The 21,218-nt window shown below is 48.9% G+C and overlaps 1 protein-coding gene across 2 annotated transcripts in view; it reads left to right on the forward strand.

Moving 5' to 3' along the window:
- RAB11FIP4 (RAB11 family interacting protein 4) overlaps positions 1–4,638 on the forward strand; it is a 112,950-nt gene extending 108,312 nt beyond the window's left edge. For both annotated transcript variants that reach the window (XM_079130459.1, XM_079130460.1), the window contains 2 exons: positions 596–739; positions 2,000–4,638. In XM_079130459.1, the coding sequence (XP_078986585.1) occupies positions 596–739; positions 2,000–2,116 (261 nt within the window). In that variant the 3' untranslated portion in view covers positions 2,117–4,638. The remainder of the gene's footprint in view (positions 1–595; positions 740–1,999) is intronic.
- Positions 4,639–21,218: the final 16,580 nt, after the last annotated feature.

Here is a 21,218-nt window from a genome sequence, read left to right on the forward strand (position 1 = left end):
CTGACCCAAGTAACACCGTTGAGTTTGTTTCGCCTAAGGCAGAGGTGCTGGCAGCTGGGCCCCAGCTGCAGCCCTAAACCTAGCCCTTCTCCCATCCAGGAAGGGCTCCCAGGTTTCGAGGGCAAGCCTTAAATCACCTTTAAGCAAGAGCTGGCGCATAGGGCTGATGAACCCCTCAGGAGGGATGGTGCCCCAGAGTACTTGCAGAATTCCGGAGTACCCGCTGTGGAAGGAGATGAGACAAGTCCCCTGTCTGCCCAGACTCCAGAGCAAGGCTTTCCTCAGGAAGCACCAAGGTTATAGGATGAGCTTCCAGTGGGCAGTGCCCCACTTTGGGCCCCAGGGAGTAAGGAATGCCCACTGAGCAGGGCTTTGACTCCCCCTCCAACCCCATGACCTCAAAGGGATGCCAGGCCCCAGAGCAGGACCCAGTCTGTCAGCCCTGATGCCTAGCAAAGGCTGCATCATCTTGAGGCCTCCTGAAATGGCCACAGCACACACTGAGGCTTAGGGAGGTGGTGGGTATGGAGAAGAGGGTTCCAGCAGATTCCAGATGCCTCTCAGAGCTGATGTTGTCTTCATCCTTTCTCTATAGGAGAACCATAAGTTGCGGGATCAGAATGACGACTTGAATGGACAGATCCTGAGCCTCAGCCTCTATGAAGCAAAGAACCTCTTTGCTACCCAGACCAAAGCCCAGTCTCTGGCTGCAGAAATTGACACGGCCTCTCGAGATGAGGTAGCCTGTCCCCTCCTCCATGGGTTTTATTTTACTCTTCCCCTGCCAGGACCAGGAGCCCAGGCTGCCCAGAGCCAGAGGAGGGCCTGACTCCTGAGAGTCCCCACTTACCACAACCCCAAATGACAGGCACAGCTGTGCAGGAGGTGACCCAGGGGAATAGGTCAGCTCTGGTTTCTGCTGAAAGGAACACAGGTTTTGGACAGAGTGGAGTGAGTCTGAGCTTTGCCAGAGAAGTACCAAAGTGCTGGGTGCAGTGGTGCATGCCTGCCCCAGTGGCTTGGGAGGCTGAGGCAGGAGGATCAAGAGTTCAAAGCCAGCCTCAGCAACTTAGAGGTCCTAAGCAACTCAGGGAGACCCTGTCTCTAAGAGTCTCCTGAGGATGTGGCTCCAGTGGTTAAGCACCCCTGGATTCAATCCCTGGTACCAAAAAAAAAAAAAAAAAAGAAGTACCAAAGTGGCCAGTGGGTTTCATCTGCATGGAGACCCAGCTTAGACTGTGATCCCGTTGCCCACAACAGAGGGCAAGGGAACTGGCATTTCTTGAGAATCGGCTTATGTGCATATTCTCATTCAGCCTGATAACTCTGGGGCTTTATGAATACTTCCATTATAGACCAGGGAACCATAGCACAGGCTCACCCACCTGCAGTGGGAGAGGGACCCAGCTGTGTAGCACCAAAACCCACTCTTTCTGCTACAAATGCCCAAATTCCTGGCCATATTTTAACATGACCCTAAGACCCCAACGTCACTGAGCCTTATCTTCTTGGGACCCAGAACTTACAGTTGACCTCTAGCCTCAAGGAGCTTCTTGGGGAGCTTGTCACCAGCACCCCCAGTCCCAGAACAGAGGCAACAGTTTAGCTGCACCCTAAAGGACACAATAGGAATTGCCTCAGAAGGACAAGGGCAAGACTGGGATGGGGAAGAAAGAGCTGGTAGCCTCAGGGGTCTTTGGTGCCCTGGAACTATGAATGTCAGTCGTGAGTATAAATGCCTTTGGCCAGTGTGCTTAACCTTAAAAAAAAAAAAAAAAATTACCCACATCCAGTACATCCAGTGCTTCCGCAGGCTGATTACAATGCCTAAGACCCTTATCCTGGACTCCAGGTGCTGATTAGTCTGGGGCCTGCCTTGCCCAGGGTCTCCTGGGCCCTTCAGTCATCACGCACTAGCTCACTACAAGCCTGTGGATCTGGACTCTGCCACACCCCAGTCCAGGCCTGGCCTCTGACCTGTCTTTTCCATTCTCTTCAGCTAATGGAAGCCCTAAAAGAACAGGAGGAGATCAACTTCCGGCTGAGGCAGTACATGGACAAGATTATCCTGGCCATCCTGGACCACAACCCCTCCATCCTGGAGATCAAGCACTGAGGCGGGGGCTGGCTGCAGAGCGGCCTTAGGACCTGGGGACCAAGGGGGCAGGCCCTGCCCGAGGAGGCGGGCCTGGGTCTGGGCCCCACACTCACACTGTAAATGTACCTCTGGCCACCATGTGTACCGTGTGCTGGTGTATATATGGGCTGAGCGTGGGACCGTGGCTATGTGGCACCTGCGCAGTGAGCTGTGTGTGCACTTTGTGACCCCTCTGCAAGGGGCAGAGGGTACTGAGAGCGGGAGGGAGCAAGGTCTGCTGTGGGAGTTCCTGCAATAACAAGAACTGGATAAAATGATTCTACCTCTAGGGATAAGGATTAGAAATACTCCAGCGAGACAGCAAGGAGCAAAATTGTGATCTTGTCCAGGAGTCTGGTTGCTCTTCCAGCCTCTTTGGCCACCTTTCAAGCCCAGGTGTTTGAGCTCAAAGAGAAGGAAGGGGTGTCCGGGGGAAACCAGCCGAGGAGCCCTACGGGCAGCTCTCTGTGGAGCAGGCATACGGTGTCCGAAGGACTCAGGTTCGCAGAGATGTAGGCAGGCCGTCCTCATTTTGGGGGTGCTTGGCATTTCTGGAGTTCTCCCTGCCCTCCCACCCCTGCTTACCTACCTCCCCTTTTTGGTTTTGTTTTGTTTTGTTTTTAAGACAATGAAATATAAGCAGTATTCACTTGGGTATCAAACGAAGAAAGGAAAAGGAAAGAGAGAAGCTGCTTAGGGGGTGGGGTGTCAAAGCAGGTTGGGCAACCAAAGAAATGATTCCCAGGAGCAGGGCTCCCCGCAGCTGGCAGATGGACTGTCACTTGTTGCTAGTGGGCTCTTCGCAGCCTGGTAGGATGGGCCTGGATGGATTCCAGAATCGGAGCTTGGGCTCCACTGGGGAGCTAGTGAGGCCCCTTCATCGGTCCTCATCCTGGGGAGCAGCCACTGTGCTGGTGGGAGATGCAGTTGGGAAAGTTGCAAAGAAACCTTTGTCTTCCATGCTTCTAACACATGGTGGAATTTTTACACCATGGATTTTTAATGTGATCTCTCGTTCTAGGCAGCTGGGAGTAGATATGGGACTTTGAGTTTTCCAATCTATCTCAATTTTCTATAGCTCGTAATTTATTTCTTTTACCCAAATCTATATAAACATGTATGGTCTTATTTCTTCCCCTACAGTTTCTTGTTTTCTTCAGCACATCTAGTGGAAGAAGGAAGGTTCGGGCATGTTGGGGAGGACAGAGCGGGTTGTGTGCAGAGAAGGCAGGCAGTGAAAGATGAAGAGGGGACCTGGGGGACTTGAGTGTGTTCCCAGGTTTAGAGGCAGGGCTGTGGCCAGGACTGATCTTCATTCCATTCCAATCAACTTTGCTTCTGTTGGATTTTGTGATTTCTTTTTAATCATATGTGCAGTTTGATCTCATGCTGCAAATAATGGGGTTGCATTGGTTCTGCCCAGGACTCTGGAATTACCCATACCAGGAAGACTGGGTGAGGAGTCGTCTCTGGTAGACTCCGTTCTCAGGACTCTGGGCTCCCCGAAAGGTCTGAGAAGACACAGGCAGAGAAAGGTGGCCTGAGGAGTGAGTCTCTTGAGAATTTGCCAGTAGCAAGGACTGGCCACAGCTTACAGGCAAAAGAAGAGTTAAGACTTGGCATTGGTCTGGGTTTTATATTGGAAGAATTGCCACTAAGGCCAGCCGTGTCAGGGCCCTGTTCCGTGGGGGGCTTACCCCAGGGATGAGTATTTTATAAGTAGATTTGTGTGTGTTCTTTAGCTGCATTGATGTGGATTCAATGTGTGGCCCAGAGAGGGCCACAGGGGCCAGAGTTAGAGCCACTATGAAGGAATTTCTGCCAGGGGAAAAGGGGGTGGGAAAATGTCAGCCAGCCTGCTCCATTCTCCTCGCTTCTCCTTGTAGGGGGTGCGATTGGCATGGGCTTCCTGAGCGGCAAGAATGCCAAGCCTCAAAGACCCTCTGGACCTGGACCAGTGTCAGGGAGGCCTCTGAGAGGGACTTTTAAATGAGGGAGTGAATTCCTTGTAAAACGCACCTCACGTTAAACCCAACTTTCTTACTATCTTCAGCCAGAATACATTTCTTAGAAAACATTGTCACCTCAGCTCGTTAAGACCATGTATGTTTTGGGGCTGGAGGTGTAGTTCAGTGGTAGAGCGCTATGCAAGGACCTGGATCCAAATCCCTACTACTGCCTCCCCACAAAAAAAACTCACGTATGTGTTCAGAATGCTCTTCTGGTCCTGAAAACTAGCCTGAAGGGAGCAGATGCCCCAGCCCCACAGCCCTGGGCAGGTTCCTCTCTTTCTGTTTTCTGCCTTCCTTGCCCATTTTCCAGCTGGGAGTTCTACCCTGGCTGTCCCTTGTTGTAGTGCTAGATAGTAAACATGGTGCCCAGTTAGATTTGAATTTGAGGCTAGGTGCAGTGGCGCACGCCTGTATTCCCAGTGGTTTAGGAGGCTGAGGCAGGAGGATCGAGTTCAAAGCCAGCCTCAGCAACGTAGCAAGGCCCTGTCTCTAAATAAAATACAAAAAAGGGACAGGAGATGTGGCTCAGTTAAGTGCCCATGGGATCAATCCCTGGTACCTAAATAAATAAATAAATAAATAGAATTTCAGATACACAGCAAATAATTTTTAACTTTTAGAATAAACATGTTCCAGTTAATACTTGGAACAGTTTTTAAATGAGCTTCAAAAAATTTCAATCCCCAAAGGGGCTGGGGTATAGGTCAGTGGTTAGAACATTTGCCTAGTGTATGCGATGCCCTGGGTTCAATCCCCAGTACCAAAAAGCAAACAAAAAAACCCTGATCCCTGGACATTCTGGTTTGATTGGGCCTCCTGGCCCAAGCCTCTGAATCTGGGAGTGCCCCAGGTGTGTCTAACGTAACTCAGAGCCCTGTGCGGGAGTTTGGGGTGGGGTTGTTGCCAAACCCAGCAACCCTACCAAGGAGGGGTTGGTAGTAATCTGAAGCTTAGAGAGTTCTTTTGGGTTTTTTCCTTTTGTTTTTGTGGGGGTGAGGCAGCGGGGGGGAGGTTTTTGTAGAAGATTCACATTTTAGGTAACGCTGAGCTGTCCTTGCTATCAATCTGAAACCAAAGTTAGCTAATGTTTTCCGTTTTTTTGTTTGTTTGTTTGTTTGTTTGTCTTTTAACTTTGAAGTAGCTGGAGTTAGACCTAGGTTATTTTATTTTAAACTGGTAGGTTTCTTTGGGAATCATCAGAGGGGAATTCCCTTTTCTTGACTTTATTTCTGATATATGAAAATCACAAAGCTCAGAACCTCCCAGAGCGCGGGGTCCTGAACAGGGGCTTCCAGCTTCGTGCACTGCAGTCATCTGGAGAAATTGGGATCTCTGATGACTGGGCTGACTCTCCACAGGTCCAGACTGAAATGCTGCAGCCCTGGCACCTCAACTGTAAAAAATTTGTTGTTACGTATTCATCATACACACAGTATGACCATATAATTTGACCAGTATGCCTCCCCAGCACTTGCCCCCTCCCTCCCATCCTCTGGTCCCCTGGTCTCTTTCATCTACTGTTCTCCCTTTGATTGTCATGAGATTCCCTCCCCTGCACCTTTCTTTACCTTTTTCCTCTCTAGCTTATACATCCGACCCTTGACCTGAGTTTGACTTATTTCATTTAACGATGATCTCTAGCTCCATCCATTTTTCTGCAAATGGCATAATTTCATTTTTCTCTATGGCTGAGTAATATTCTTTTGTGTATATATACCACATTTTATGTATCTATTCATCTGTTGATGGACACCTAGGATGGTTCCATAGTCTGGCTATTGTGAATTGTGGTACCTAGATTTTTAAAGACCTCCTCAGGTGGTGTTAGCATGTAGTTCAGGGCTGAGACCTTGTCCTAGAAACTTATTGGCCAGAGATTGAGAAAACTGATAGAAATGGCTGCTGGACTTGTTGAGCCCGGGCTGGTCCAGGGCCTCTGCTGAGATGGTGGATGGTGGCTTTTCCTGTTGGGATGTTGAGTGGCCCTTGCCCCAGGATTGGGACCAGTATATCCAACTGTTCTCACAATCCTGGAGATTAGCAAACCTAAGTTGGCGGTGGGGTCTCTGCCCCTGAGTCAGGGATGACACGTGTTGAGATATGTGGACCACAGGCCCTTAACTAAGTGGGGGCAGAACAGAGTCAGCTGAAAGCTCTTCCCTGAGAGCAGCCTCAGACACAGCCATCTGCTTACACAGCTGAGTTGGAGGGACATTGGCATCGTGGGTTTTGTTTGTTCTCTGACTGGGCAGGTAAGGGAAGTCCCAGCTCTTCCCGTTACTAGCCAGACCAGACCCAGGCTCAGGCCTCGGAGGCTCCAGGTGCTAGTCTGCTAACCGGTCTGATATCTGGCCCAGTGGGAGCTCTTTGTCCCAATGAGGGACCTAATAGCCTGCCGAAGTCTATGGCAAGGCCTGGTGAGGCGGGGAACGAGTCAGTCCCCTGTGTGCTCCTGGTGCGTGTGAGAGCTAACTCTAGATGGAATTGGACCGGGAAAGTTTTGGGTGAACACGTGCCAACCAAGGTAATGACTTTGGTCACCTGGTAAATCCCTGGTGGCTCTGTAAGGGGCTGAGGTGACGTCTAGAGTGAGAGGAGCTGTTTAAGAATTCAGTGCTGGCATCCTCCATGGTTTTTCCTCCCCGTCCTCCCTTTGGGACCCTAGGTCTCCCCTGTAGATTGGTGCTTCAGGCTATTAAGACTAAGGCCTGCCCCCAAAGGGTCTGAAGTCAGAAGCCATGCCCTTACCTGGTGACTGAGCACTGACGTTAGGGACCTCAGGTCCTGACTTGTGTACTTGTGATGGGCAGCTGAGGAGGGCAACCCTGAGCCTGCCCTACCAGCCTGGCAGGACAACCTGAAGGCCTGTGTGCCATCCTCTAGCTGCCCATCTAAGAAATTAGCAGCTTTCTAGAAGAGTCTGTTTCTATAAGCATGACCCCAGTGAAGGCAAAGCCACCATTCTCAGTGGGTTCCATGTGCTCTCAATGCCCTGACCTTTGTAGGTTCTCTATCTCCATTGTGACTGTAATGTAGGGCTGTCTGCCCAAGAGGCACCAGCTGGGGGTGGCAGCCCAGGCCACCTCGCTGTGGTGCCCGGGGCAACCCTGAATCCTGCTGGGACCGCCTGCTTTGCTGTGTTCCCCGGGCTATTTTTGTCTGCATGGTTTGGGGCCTCTGTCCTTGTGCCTTTTCTTCCCCGTCGCCACTGTACAGGATTCTCCGTTTCCCACTCCCCCTTTTTCTACATACTCCGGTGCCCGCTGCCTTCCCCAGCCCTATAAATGTGGACACATGCATCCTACTTTGTAGCCTCGAGCCTCCACCCTGGAAGGCTGAACTTGCAGGCACTTTACCCACCAAGATCAGACCCACCTCCCCCGGCTCACCCAGTCTCACCCTGCCATGTAGACTCGGTATCCTTTGTACAGAATTTTTTGTTATTGTCTTAAGCACTGGGGGCTGGGCACTGAGTCCGACACCCAGCCTGCAGCTAGTTAGAAACCTTGTATCCCAGAAAAGGGCAACTTGGTGTAAAGCGACTTCAAACTCCCGCAAAACCTCTTGCTGTGAGGATGTGGAAATTTGCAGAAGGCAGAGTGCGCCTTTAACCTGGGGTACTGGTCCAGCAGGGATGTCCAGAGTCTTGCGGGTCTGCAGCAGATACCTGCACCCGGTTGCTCCCAGAGGAAGCCCTGGCCGTGTGGCTCCCCATGCCTGGCAGTGGGCCTGGGTTTAGGGCCACAGGTGTCCAGTGTGTAGAACGGCTGCAGACCTGAGGAGGAGACTTTGCTACTGTCTCTGCCTGCTATAACCCTGCCTAGCCCTTCCTAGTCTGCCCCAAGGTGCTCAGACCAGAGTGCCATTAAATGCCAGACTGATGTCAGGACCTGGATGGGACAGGACATTGCTGAGGACTCTCAGCCCATTGACTCCCCTCCTTCCAGTTTTTTCCAATCTGGGGCTGGGTCTCTTGTGGACCAAGAAGAATAAACTGTGCCCGTGGCCTTATGTTGGCTTCTGACTCTCTGTGGGATTCAACTTGGGTTTTTTGCCTCAGGAGTCTGGGTCTGGAAACAGCCTTAGCTTTAGGACTGGGATGGGACCTCTGCTTTCAGGCCCCAGAGAGGGAGGGTGGGGCGAGGCCCCAAGGCTGAGTCCTAGGTCCTGAGCTCTCGCCTCCTGCTGCTTCCTATCTCAGCGGCAGGTGCCTTCCAGGGAACTGTAATGTACAGACCAAGGTGTAAATAAACAGTGGCTTTTCTTGCCTGACTTGCTGAGAGTTTCTGTGGGGTTGGTGGGAAGGATGTATTAGGTTTTCATCGCTGTGACAAAACACCTGAAAAAATCAGCTTAGCGCAGGAAAGATTTGTTTTGACTCAGTTTCAAAGGTTTCAGTTCATGGTCACTTGACTCCGTTAAAAGAGAGAGGTGGGAGACAGATACACCTTTCAGGGCATACTTCCAGTAACTGCTTCCCCCAGTGAGGCCCACATTTGGGAGAATATTCCAGATCCAGACCATAACAGCAGAAGAAGAGAGGCCTCAAAGAACAGACCCCACCCAATATGTGCTTTTTGGGGTGGCTGGTGCTGTCCCTTGGCTCTCCAGTCACTCAATCTAGCCCGCTATCCCAGATGTGGATCCCATAAGTCCCTCCAATACCACCATTCCAGCTGTGATGTTTGAAAACTTTGCCCTCAATACAACCAAGTTCTTTCCTAGGGAGGGCTTCCCAGGGATCTCTGCGGCCCCAGGGTCATAGGCCCAAGTCCCCCACTCAAGCCTGGTTTCAGGCTTTCTAGGGCGGGGCTCTGACAAGCTGTAGTGTGTCCAGGTGGCCTTGGATTGGGTCATCTACGCCCCCAGATTTCTACCTCTCCTTATCTCCCTCTTCCTCTTATTATTATGGGATTCCAGGCATCAAAAGGACTTCACAGGTCCCTCAGGCCCAGCATCCTGGCTTGGACCTTCCACCTGCCAGTGCAGCCCGTGCCATGGGTCCTCCTGGGGGACAGACAGTGGCTGACTTATAGGGTTAGCACTGCCTCTTGGGCTGCACAGGGAGCCATCCTCAGACACAGATTCATGTGTTCCCCCAGACCTGTATTCCTTCCTTCCTGCAAAAGCACTTATTTTTTTTATTCCCGAGTAGGGTCTCCATATTTGGCAAATAAAAGTACAGAATAACCCAAATGAAATTAATTTGAAATAATTTAAACTTGATTTCAAATAAATAATCCAGTGAGCCTCATCCTAACTTAATTATATCTGCAAAGACTATTTCCAAATGAGGTCTCATTGACAGGTCCCGGGATTTAGGATTTCAGCATATTTGCAGGGGAGGGGCACGGGTGGCATCAAAGGAGGAGGGATGGGGTTGTCTCTTCGGGAGAGAGGTGGGGTCAAGCCATGCTGTGCAGGCTGCACCTGTCTAAGTGCGCTCCCCACACACCCATCTTAGAGGATGCCTGTCAGTCCTCACGAATAACACCCCCCCTGCGTCCCCTGGAGGTTTCCCCAAAGGAGTTTCAGTCAGGTCCCATCAGCTCTGGATTAGAGAGCCTTTTAGGGTAGCACTTGGGCCCAGGTCAAAGTCTCCTGAATGGGTGAAAAATATCTGGGCATAGAAATCACTCAACCAACTGTCACCAACTGAACACCCTGTGTGTGGCAGGCACTGGGGCTGGGTGCGGCAAGGCCTCGTGCTCTGGGGGTCCCAGGCTCCTGGGGGAGGAGAGAGACAACTGATTTCCCCAATGGGCAGCAGCCAGGGCAAAGTCTGGGGGGCTTTGGGAGCTGGAGGAAGGGGAAGTATCCCAGTTGGGGATCAGGGGGCTTCCCTGAGGCAGGGGCCTTTGGATAAAACCCTGAGTGGGCTGTAGAATGTAAGAAAACTGTGACTAGACACAAAACACAGCCCTTCAGACTGCTGTGGATGGAGAGGGGGGGCGGGAGGCTGTAGCTGGGCCAGGCTGCGGAGCACCTGGTGAGCCAAGAGTGAGTCCATCTCCATCCATTATGCAGAGGTTTCTTCATTGCCTAACAGATGCTCAGTGAGTGGTCGGTGAGTGGTAAGTGCTGAAGACACAACAGTGAGCAAAACAGATTTGCTCCCTATCGTCATGGCATAGGAAGCTTCCAGAATGTGCAAATAAAGTTCTTAAACTCTGGCTGCATATTAGCATCACCTGGGGGAGTTGTAAAACCACCCTGCCCAGTGATTCTGATTGGGTTGGATGTGGCTGGGGGGGCAATGGGATCTCTTTAAGGCTCACCAGGTGACTCCACTGTGTAGCCTAAACAGGCAAAACAGGTATATAAGGTGTGCCTGGACTCATGGGAGGAGCTTCAGCTGGAGGGGGCAGCAGACATGGCCAGGTAAGGAGACTGGGAGGGGAAGGGGGCGGCCCCTGCAGAGGGGATAGCAGCCACTAAGACCTGGAGATGGTAAGAACTCACAGGAGCCAGCACTGCAGAGAATGTGGTGGGGACTGTGCTGAAGGATTTTAAACCAGGGAGTGTCCTGGTTGAGCCAGACCAGCAGAGCCAGGCAGTGAGCCCTGGCAGGTTGCTGAGGCACAGTGAGTGACAGAGGCAGCCTGGACTTGGGTGATGTCTTAGTCGCCTGGGACTGTCCTTGCTGAATACCACCGACCAGTACACTGTTATGGGGGCTGTGTAAGATCGAGGTGCCGGCTGGGTTGGTTTCTGGTGACCCTTTCCTCTGCTTGCGGATGGCTACCTTCCTCCTGCATCCTCACATGGCCTCTTCGCTATGTGCCACAAATAGTTCTCTGGAAGCCAGGCATGGTGGCGCATGCCTGTAATCCCAGCTACTTGGGAGGCTGAGGCAGGAGCATCTCAAGTTTGAGGCCAGCCTGGGCTACTTAGCAAGTCCCTGCCTCAAAATAAAGTAAAAAGGGCTACTTTTTACCCAGTTAGAGCACCCCTGGGTTCAATCTCCAATACCGAAAAGAAAAACAAAACAAAACAAAAAAAAACTCTGATACTTTTTCTCTTCCTAGAACACTGATACTGGATTAGGGCCCACATTTTAAACTTCATTTATTACCTCCCTGAAGGCCTTATCTCCATATATAGTCACACAGCAGGTAAGGGTTAATCTCTTAAGTTGGAGAGGGCGGGACACAATTTGGTCAAGATTCTTTCCCCTGTTTGTGTTTTAGAGTTCCAGACGGAGGAGTGGACTTGCCAGGCTTTGGTGATCGCTAGGTCAAGGGAGCCAGGCTTCTCACAGTCCTGCTGGGAGGGTCGACCTCAGCCCATGTTTCCAGAAAAAAATGACTAAGTGACACTCAGGGGCAGAAAAGGCCATTCCTGCAGACCCTGCTTTAATACCAGGCTTTAGACCAGAGAACGTGGGTGCAGCAGTGCCACCAGTCATTGGATACAGAGACCTGGTCAACAGTCAGGGCCTTGTACGAGGACGGAAGCAGGTTCTCCTGGCTATTGGCTCTTTCCAGCCCCGGGGAAAGCGGGCTGAGACCTCTTTCCTCTACCTGCTTCCCCACATTCCCTGTGCCTGCCACAGGGCTGGTCCTGCAGGAGGCTCCAACCAAGTAGCCAATACCACCCTCCTGTCACTTTGGGGGTCCAAGGAGGCCTCTCCAGAGGCAAAAGAGACTGCTACTACATCTTGCAGGTTCTTGACACATAACAGGGAAGAACTTAAGGATGTGTCATGTTTGGGCAGAGGAAGAACCTCAGTAGAAAGTGAAATGTGGAGGTGCACATTCTGGAAGCAGAATCCAGGGAGGAAAACCGGCATTTCTGGGGTCTCGGGCTCTTCTTTTAAAGGAAACTTCGTGAGGAGAGGGTGTGGAAGGTATGTGGGGGTGTCATCACAAGACTGCTCTGAGGACCTTTAGTTTTACTTGTCTCCTCTCTCCCAGCAATAGGTGATGCTGGGAATGTACCCTGTCCTACAGGATTCTTAAACTATCATTTCTCCCTTTTGTTCTAAACACGTTAGTACATCGTATAGGCTAATTAACAGTGCACTGAGTGAATTTATAGTACTTTAAGACTGATAGATTCTCAAGAATTTTTGAGTGACAGGTCTGGGGAGAAAAGGCATGAGGAACTTCTTAGCACTAGGCTTTCAGAGTAAAGTTAGCTTCCTCTTTCTTCCTTTTATCTCCTGTTTTCATTCTTTTCTATCCTACCTCAATTCCTCAATCCCTTAGCATCCACAGGTGATGGGTTCTATCTAGCACATACCAAAACATACCTTGGATGCTAATATTCCTTACCTAAAGAGAAGCATGTGCATGTAACCCATGCACCCTTCCCATATGCTTTAAATCATCTCTAGATTACTTATAATACCCAGTACAACGTGAATGCTATGTAAATAGTTATGCTGTGTTTAGGGTATAGTGACGAGGGGAAAATGTCTACGTTGGGTACACACACAATTAAAAAATTTCCACCCGTGTTTGTTGAAGCCACAAACATGGAACTTGCAGACCTGGACTCCACAGGTATGAAGGGCTGGTTATAACAGCTAATGTTCATTTAGGGCTTTTTCTGTGTGCCAGGCAGTGTTCTAAGTGCTGTGTGTGTTGACTCTCTACCTTATGAGGTGGGTAGTATTACAGATGAGCCACCCAGGTGACCTCATCAGCCTCAAGTCACCCAGCATTCAAGCCCAGCCAATGAGGAGACAGATTGTCCCAGAGTGCGACTGGACTGACTCACCCATGGAGTAGGTTGCTCAGAAGGGGAGGGTCACTGCTGCTGGGAGGGCTTCAGGCAGAAGGCAGGACACAGGCTGAGCCCTGGAACTGGCTCAGTTCTACAAACTGAGGGATTGTCAAGACAGCATGGCAGGTCTGGGCTGGGCATTGCAGGAGCAAGAGCAGGGAGGTGGACCATGTACCCTGTGCATGCTCCTGAGGAAAGGCCTAGAAAGGATGGTGCTTCCACAGTGGGTGGGCCTGGCTGGCCCGGCTGGGCCTTAAGGTGAGCTGAGGGACTGTTAGTGCACAAAGTGGGGAGCAGGACCCAGGAATTCTGGGGCAGCATCAAGTCAACCCTTCTTGGAACTGACCTGGGGCGGGGACTGGGCCTGCAGGGACTTCCTTTCACTCTCCTACCACCTGTGATTAGGCCCTGGCTCTTACTGCAGACCTCAAGCTCTGACATTGGTATGTGAATTTTGACTTGGACTCTGACATCAGTGTGGTCTTTGAGTTGAGGAAAAATAATAAAGGACTGGAGTTCCTGAAAGGCCTAAACCCAGAGTACAAAGATACTAAAATCTGAGCCCGGTTACCCAGTTGGAAGGCACCCTGGCGAGACTGTGAACCCCCTTCCTCTGCCTTCCAGCCCACCTGCCCCTCTGGGAGAATATGACTTCTCCAGCTCAGCTGCCACCTGGTCATTATTTGGGGGTTGGATTTCCTAGCTTATCTAGTTCACGTCACCCCTGACCAAAAGCTGGATGTGGCTAGTCTCTGGCAGAGTCCAGGCCAGAAACTCAGCCCTTTGTTCTGCAATTGGAGTGTTAGCGAAGCAAATGACCAGGATGCTTAATGCTTGAGTACCAAGGAAGAGGAATATTGGCTGTGTCACCAGAGGGAGTATGGCAAGGTCCTGGAGAGAGGGACCTCAACTCAAATGATAGGGTCCTTGTCATGCAGGATGAAAAAGAATTTAAGCACATGTCAGATATTGGAGCCACATTTATTTAGAAAAGCAAGGAGTCCACATTCATGGAAGAATTCAGGCTCTTTTAAAGGAAGTCTTGTGAGGGGTAGGCATTAACCTGGTGATTCCAGGATGGGTGACAATGGTCTGGTGGTTCTCAGAATCCGTGGTTGACATTTCCATTATCTGATCACATTGGATCTGTGGGAAAGTACACTCTATTCCAGGTTTTGATCTCTTTGCTTGATCTAGTCTAAAAACGCATGAACTAGTGGGCTGATTAACAGTGTACAGGGCAAGTTTCACAAGTGAGTGAATTTCTAGCAATTTTAAGATTGTGGGTGAAGATTTACAGATTTCCCAGAAAGTTGAGAGGGACAAACCTGGGAGAAAGAACTGCCTTGGGGAGTGAAGGACTGGGGAACAAGGCTTTCAGGTTAGTTTTACTTTCCTTATCCTTTCTTGGGTTTCCTTTTTACCTTTTTTTTTTTTTTTCTATCCTATCTCAATAGGAAGCGATCAGGGTTATTCATTGTTGGCCCTGCAGAAGACAAAGGGGCCAGCTCCTCAAAGCTCTGTCTCCCTTGACTGGGGGTGAGGCCTGGGGAGGAGAAAGGGCCATGAAGTTGCAGGCTGGGCCTGGCTTCTCCAGGACATCAATGGATCTCGACCTCCTGAGGCGGTTATTAAGGAAAGGTCATCAGGTTCTGAAAATCTACAGAAAGGTTTAACAGCTAACATCTAGATAGGGCCTTTCAGTCAAAAGGGAAGAGGCAGCCAAGGACAATCTCAAAGGAGCCCTGCTAACAGGTGTTGTGGATGTGGGCTGTCAGGCTGCAAGGAAATGGGGAGAGCATCTGGTCCAAGCTGTCCCACCACAGAGCCCTCCATGAGTCAGCTTTCTGAGGTGGAGACAAAGGAGACCTACCTTATAACCTTGCACCTTCTGAAGAACCCAGTTCCAGGGCTGAGCCAATCAGTGTGATTGTACTTGGTGGCAGTGACGGCCGTGACAGCCTCTGGGGAACCCCCTGATTCATTCTCTACACGTGGCCTGTCCTGCACCATCCTCCCCAGCAATGAGTTTATTCCTCTCCTCTTGAATCTGGGCTGGCCTGTGACTGCTTTGAAAGATGCAAAAACGCATGGCTATGGCAGAAGTGGCATTATGGAATTTGAGTTCTAGGCCTTAAGAGGATTAGCAGTTTCCTTCCTCCTGAAATGCACTTTCTTGAGGACCCAACTGCCATGCTGTGAGGGACCCCAAGAAGCCACATGGAAGAGAATGCCCCCTGCCAACAGCCCCAACTAAACTCCCAGCCAGAGACAGCATGTGAGTGCGGCCTTGGGTCTTCCAGCAGTCCCTCCCTCAGATGCAAAGCTGGCTGGTCAGCCCACAGACCCAGGAAAAATGAGTGGTTCTCTATTTGAAGTGTTGGTGTCAGTGGTTAGATCGATTTCAGTAGATCCCTGAAATGGCAGGTCACCAGTTTCCTTTCCACCAGCTTCCCCTCAGAAGATCCTTTTCAAAAATGCCACCCAAGTGGGACCAAACTGGGACAATCACTGATCCACTGGTTATGTGATGTCAACCAGGCAGATCTGTTATTGTCCATAGCCTCATAGAAAATCCTGACCATCCACAACAGCAGGACATGTTCAGGGAAAGAAAGACTCTCAAAGGCTGTTGTTGCTTTTGGGTGATACTGAGGATTCTGCCTCCTTTGGAGGCTTCCAGGAAGAATTGGTTTAAGTCATCTCATGATGGACCTGTGAGCCTTCCCTGCCCCTTTGAGTATTTTGCTAGCGAATCCCAACAAGTAAAAGATACAGAAAAAGGTAACTGAATTAAATACTGAAAAAGGAAGAAAAAATAAACTGTGCTAACCTTAAGAACGAAAAGAAGTCTAACTTAAATGTCTAAAATATGGCCATACACTCTCCAAAAGGTTTCAAGTTGCATTAATCCTCCCCCATTAGTCTTAATTTAGAGCTTTCATGCTGGCTCTGAAACTTGATCAGAGGGAAGAGTGTCAGGTTGCTACTGTGCCAAAGGAAAAGGGGTCAAGCTGGCATTTCCCTCCCCTATTCACTTTAGCAGTGGCAAAGGAACATTATTCCATTTTTTAAATTAATGCCAGCTAATGGCCAACGCTCCCACTTTATGGATGAGGAAAAGATTCAATGGTGGCCCAGGGGACTCTGGGCATGGTCCTTGCCACATTCACCCAGCATCACTAAAGTTTTATCCATTCCATGTGAATAACCATCAGCCTACAAACTTAGAAGGAAAAGGTGTGTAAGCTCTGTGACTCCCTGTGTAAATGAATTATTACTGTCACATACCACCCTTGGAGAGTGGTTTCTAGCAAGAATGATGATTTTCCTGAATTGGTGTTAGGCTCCTGCTGGGTGTGCCTGGACTCCATCTGTGGCTGCATTCAGCTATGCTTAGCTGGGCTGAGGGACCAGCATGGCCACCTGCTGTCTGCTCTCTGACAGGTGGCGCTGGCTGTTGGCTGGGAAGACAGACTCCTTTTGGCGGCTCATCCTTGGGTAGTTTGTCTGCGTTCCTTACATGGAATTCTCAGGACAGCGTTTCCTTCTTCCTTCTGGGAGGGCGGGGGGGAGGTACTAGGAATTGAATCCAGGGCTCATGCAGGCTAGGCAAGGGTTCTACCACTGAGCTGCATCCCCAGCCTTTTCATTTTATTTTTAAGATAGGGTCTCACTATATTGCCTGGGCTGGCCTTTAACTTGTGATCCTCCTGCAAAAAATGAAACAAAAAGATGAAGCTCCATGATGGCAGGGATCCATGCTGTTCAGTGAGCTCACTGCTGCAGCCCTAGCACCGAGCGCAGCATCTGGCACACAGTAGGTGATCAGTGAGGATTTGCTGCAGGAATGACTTAAATGCTTTTACTACCACACTGCACAAACTCGAATATGGCCTGACTCCTGCCTGCTAGGAGCTCTGGCTTCCAAACCAGCTCATGCCCTTTGGTTGTTTCAGAACGTCTACGCCAATGCAGATGTTCTACATTTAAAACGGTACAGATAAATTTAGAAAATAGAAGTCAGACCACACACTTACAGTTGCTTGCTCCTGCGAGAAAGACAGGCTCCTAGGCCTACCCAGCTAAGAAGTGAACCCACAGTCATTACACAAGGAGCAACCACAGTGTGGCTCAGGGTTGATGGTGACTCAGCAGGGGCTCAAAGGAAGGGATTCCAGAATCACTATTTTTAGCTTTTTTTTTTTTTAAGATTTTTTTTTTTAAAGAGAAACTTTAGGTTCACAGCAAAATGCTGCAGAAAGCAGAGAATTTCCATACACTCCCTGTGCCTGGAATCCCTCCCAGCCTCCGGGACCAGAGTAGTGCAATTATAACAATTGCTGAGCCTCCATTGACATATTGTTATCCAAAGTCCATGGTTTATCCCTACGACTCACTATTAGTCACATACATTCTACAGGCGACATTTATTCACCACTGCAGTAACAGTCTAGTTTCACAACCCTAAAAACCCTCTGTTCAGCCTCTCCATTCTTCCCTCAACTCCTGGCAACTGCTGATCTTTTTCCTGTCTCTCTAGCTTTGGGTTTTTCTCAAGGTTCTGTGGGTGGAATTACACACTATGTAGCCTTTTCAGATTAGCTTCTCTGTTTTGTGCTGCTATAACAATACCACACTGGCTAATTTTAAAATGAGCAGAAATTGGGGTAGGGGTTGTGGCTCAGTGGTAAAGTACTTGCCTAGCATGTGTGAAGCACTGGGTTCGATCCTCAGCGCCACATATAAATAAGTGAATAAAATAAAGGCCTATAAACAAAAAGTAAATAAAAATTGAACAGAAACTTACTCGTGGTTCTAGAAGTTGGGAAGCCCAAGATCAAGGGGTTGGCATATGGCAAGGGCCTTCTGCTGGGCCACCTCAGGGAAGAAGGGCAAAGAGAAGGTGAGAGGGAGTCAAGTTCTTGTTATGGTGAGAAATGTGCTTCCTGGACCACAGCATTAAGCATTCATGAGGTTGGTGACACAAACTATTCCTACTAAACCCCACCTCCCAAACCTCTGCACTGGGGATAGTTTCCAACATCTGAACCTTGGGGACACAATCAAACCATAGCGGCTTCTTTCACTTTATAATACGCATTGAAGGTCCTTCCATGTTTTTTCGTGGCTTGGTAGTTCATCTCTTTCTTTAGACTTCAAATTTCAGAGCAGTTTTAGGTTTGCAGCAAAATTTGAGTGCAAAGCAGAGAATTTCGCATGTTCTCTGCCCCATGTGTGTGCAGCTCTCCTGCACTAGGATGCTGCGTGTGCTACACAGCAATTGGAAAGATCCACTTTGAAGGACACGGGTATCTCAGAACAGTGAGTAAGGAAAATCAGGACACCAGGAAGCATACAAATGCAAAAATGAGTCTGATTTCTCCTAGCTGTGTTGTGTGTATACATATGGTACTTCATCAAATTCATACTGATTTATTTTTATATAAAATGCGTGGTGCTGGGGATTGAACCCAGGGGCACTCTACCACTGAGTTATATCCCCAAGTTTTATTTTTGAGACATGGTCTCATAAGTTGCCCAGGCTGACCTCAAACTTGAGATCCTCTTGCCTTGGCCCCAAGTCTCTGGAAATACAGGCTTGTGCCACTGGGTCCACCTAAAAACTATTTTATGTGCCACCAAAAAGAAAAAACTGCCACTTAATTGTAAGGCTCCATCAGTGTTAACTGTTGCATCCTGATTTCTAATTTGTGAAAACATTCAAAGATCACCTTGCCTCAGAATAAATGAACTACACCGTTTTATACACACATGAATACACACATGTGCTCAGTTGTAAGATTTTGTTGCCTTTGAATTCTCTTCATGCTTGCTGAAAATTTTTGTCTCTTCAAGTGGTGCTGGGAAAACTGGATATCCAGATGAAAAAAGAATGAAGTTGAATCCTTACATACAAAAATTAAAATAGATTAAAGATCTTACCATAAGACGTGTAACTATAGAAACCCTAAAAGAAACCAGAATGGGAAAGTTTCATGATATTGAATGTGGCAATATTTCTGGATATGGTTACCAAAAGCAAGAACAGACAAATGGGACCACATCAGACTTAAACTGCATAGCAATGCTGGGCACACACCTGTGATCCCAGCAACTCTGGAGGCTAAGGCAGGGAGATCACAAGCTTGAGACCAGAATAGGCAACTTAGCTGATTTTTGTCTCAAAACAATTTTTTTTTTTTTTTAAAGGCTGGGGGTGTAGCTCAGTGATGAGCACTTGCCTAACATGTGCTAAGCTGTGGGTTGGAACCATAGTACCCACTTAAACTGCACAGTAAAGGAAGGAATCAACAGAGGAAGGTAACCTATGGAATGGGAAAAAGGAACTCACAAACCTTGCATCTTATAAGGGATTGATGTCCAAAATATTTTTTTTTTAAACTAACACCAAATAACTCCATTTAAAAATGGACAAAATCACCATGACATATCACCTCACATTCATTTGAATGACCGCTACCAAAACAATAACACCAGAAAATAGATATGGAGAAATTGGAACTCTTGTGCACTATTGGTAAGAATGTAAAATAGTATATCCATTATGGTGAGTAGTGTGAAGTTCCGTTAAAAATTAGAACTACCATATGATCCAACAGTCCTTCTGGGTAAATATTCAAAAGAACTGAAAATGGTTCTCAAAGATATTTGTATACTGCTGTTATTGAAGCATTCACAATAGCCAAGAAGTAGAAGAATCTGTCCACCAACTGATAAATGGATAAAGAAAACAAGGTATATAGCCAGGTACAATGGTGCATGCCTGTAAATCCAGCAACCTGGGAGGCTGAGGCAGGAGGATGGGAAGTTTGAGGCCAGCCTTGGCAATTTAGTGACATCCTGCCTCAAAACGAAAAGGTTGAGGATATGGCTCAGTGATAAAAGCATCCCTGGGTTTAATCTCCAGTACCAAAAAAATAATAATAAATTAAAAATATATACAAATAAAAACACTATTTTCTCTTGCAAAGGAAGGAAATACTGCCACATGCTACAACACGATGAAAACTGATTACCTTATGCTAAATAAAACAAGCCAGTCAGAAAAAGACATACTGTATGTTTCCACTCAGATGAGAGATCTGAAGCCAACTTCTGAGAATGGTGGTGGTCAAGGATTGGGGGAGGAAGAAAAGGGAAATGGCCATTCAATGGGTAGGGTTTCACTGTGCAAGATGAAAAAGTTTAGAGATGTGCATGTGGTTAACACTATGTACACTTAAAATGGTTAAGACAATGCATTTTGTGTTTTGTTTTTAACTACACACGAAACTTTAGTTTTTCCAAATGTCTACAATTCATGGTTTTAAAAAGTCCTACCCATAAATAAGGATGAACTCGGCAGCGGTGATGGCAGAGTGGCCAACAGCATGACCGCCTGGTGGGAGCTCCCTCCTGCAGGCTCGGGGTATAGGAGGACGGGACGACCCCTCCCTGTTCCCAGTGAGCATCGGAGCCCAGAAAGAGAAGAGGAGGGCTTCTCTTTCCCCTGCCCGTGTCCACTCGCCTCTCTCTGGGAGCAGATTCTGTGACCACAGACCAACTAGGGATAGAGGCCTAATTTCTTTTAAAACTCTTTTAATTCAATATAAAGATCTAGAAAATAAAAGAGCCACCAAAAAATTATGCAGTAGCCTAAGTACTCGTGCTCCCAACCCCTTACCTTTGTCTGTCGTATAATAGAAACTAACCCTTATCTAGTAAAAGTCCCCTTTGCCCCAGAGTCCCAGTCTCCCCGTCCCTTATATTTTTCACAGTTTTACCTACGTTGTGTGTCCTATAGCTTTCCCTTTGCCTTTATAACTGGTACGTTTTATCCCAGGTCTTGCTTTTATTAACCCCAGGTGCTTTTGGACTCTGCTTATTATCAATCAGCCCTTTGCATCGGGGTGGTTCTCTCGGATCGAGACCTACTGTCCCGCGGGCTGATCCCTTCACTCAGGTGGCTCCCGAGCGTTCCCTCTCGCTGCGCCCTCTGCAGCGCTCCCTCCAGGCTGGGCAATCCTGCCTAAGCGGAGGTGTAACTCGGTCTACTCCGAATTGAGAGCCCTGCGGGGTTGGAGGGGAAGGTTTCGCTCCCCAGGCAGCCACTGGGCGCGAGACCCGGGAACCATCGACCCGGGAGCCTGGCTCCCCATCCCTCGAGACTCCCTGCTTTGTTAGAGCACCCGCCCAGGTTTTTCTCCGGCACTCCCGCACCTGCCACCTTGGAGTCCGCCACTGGCCTCTTCTCGCCTGCTGCTGGCGCGCTGTGCTCTGGGGGGTGTTTGAAGAGGGGACGCGCTGGGGTTTGGGCGGGCAGGATTGGGGTGCCA

Source organism: Sciurus vulgaris, assembly GCF_902686455.1.
Source record: "Sciurus vulgaris genome assembly, chromosome: 3".
Lineage (NCBI taxonomy): Eukaryota > Metazoa > Chordata > Mammalia > Rodentia > Sciuridae > Sciurus > Sciurus vulgaris.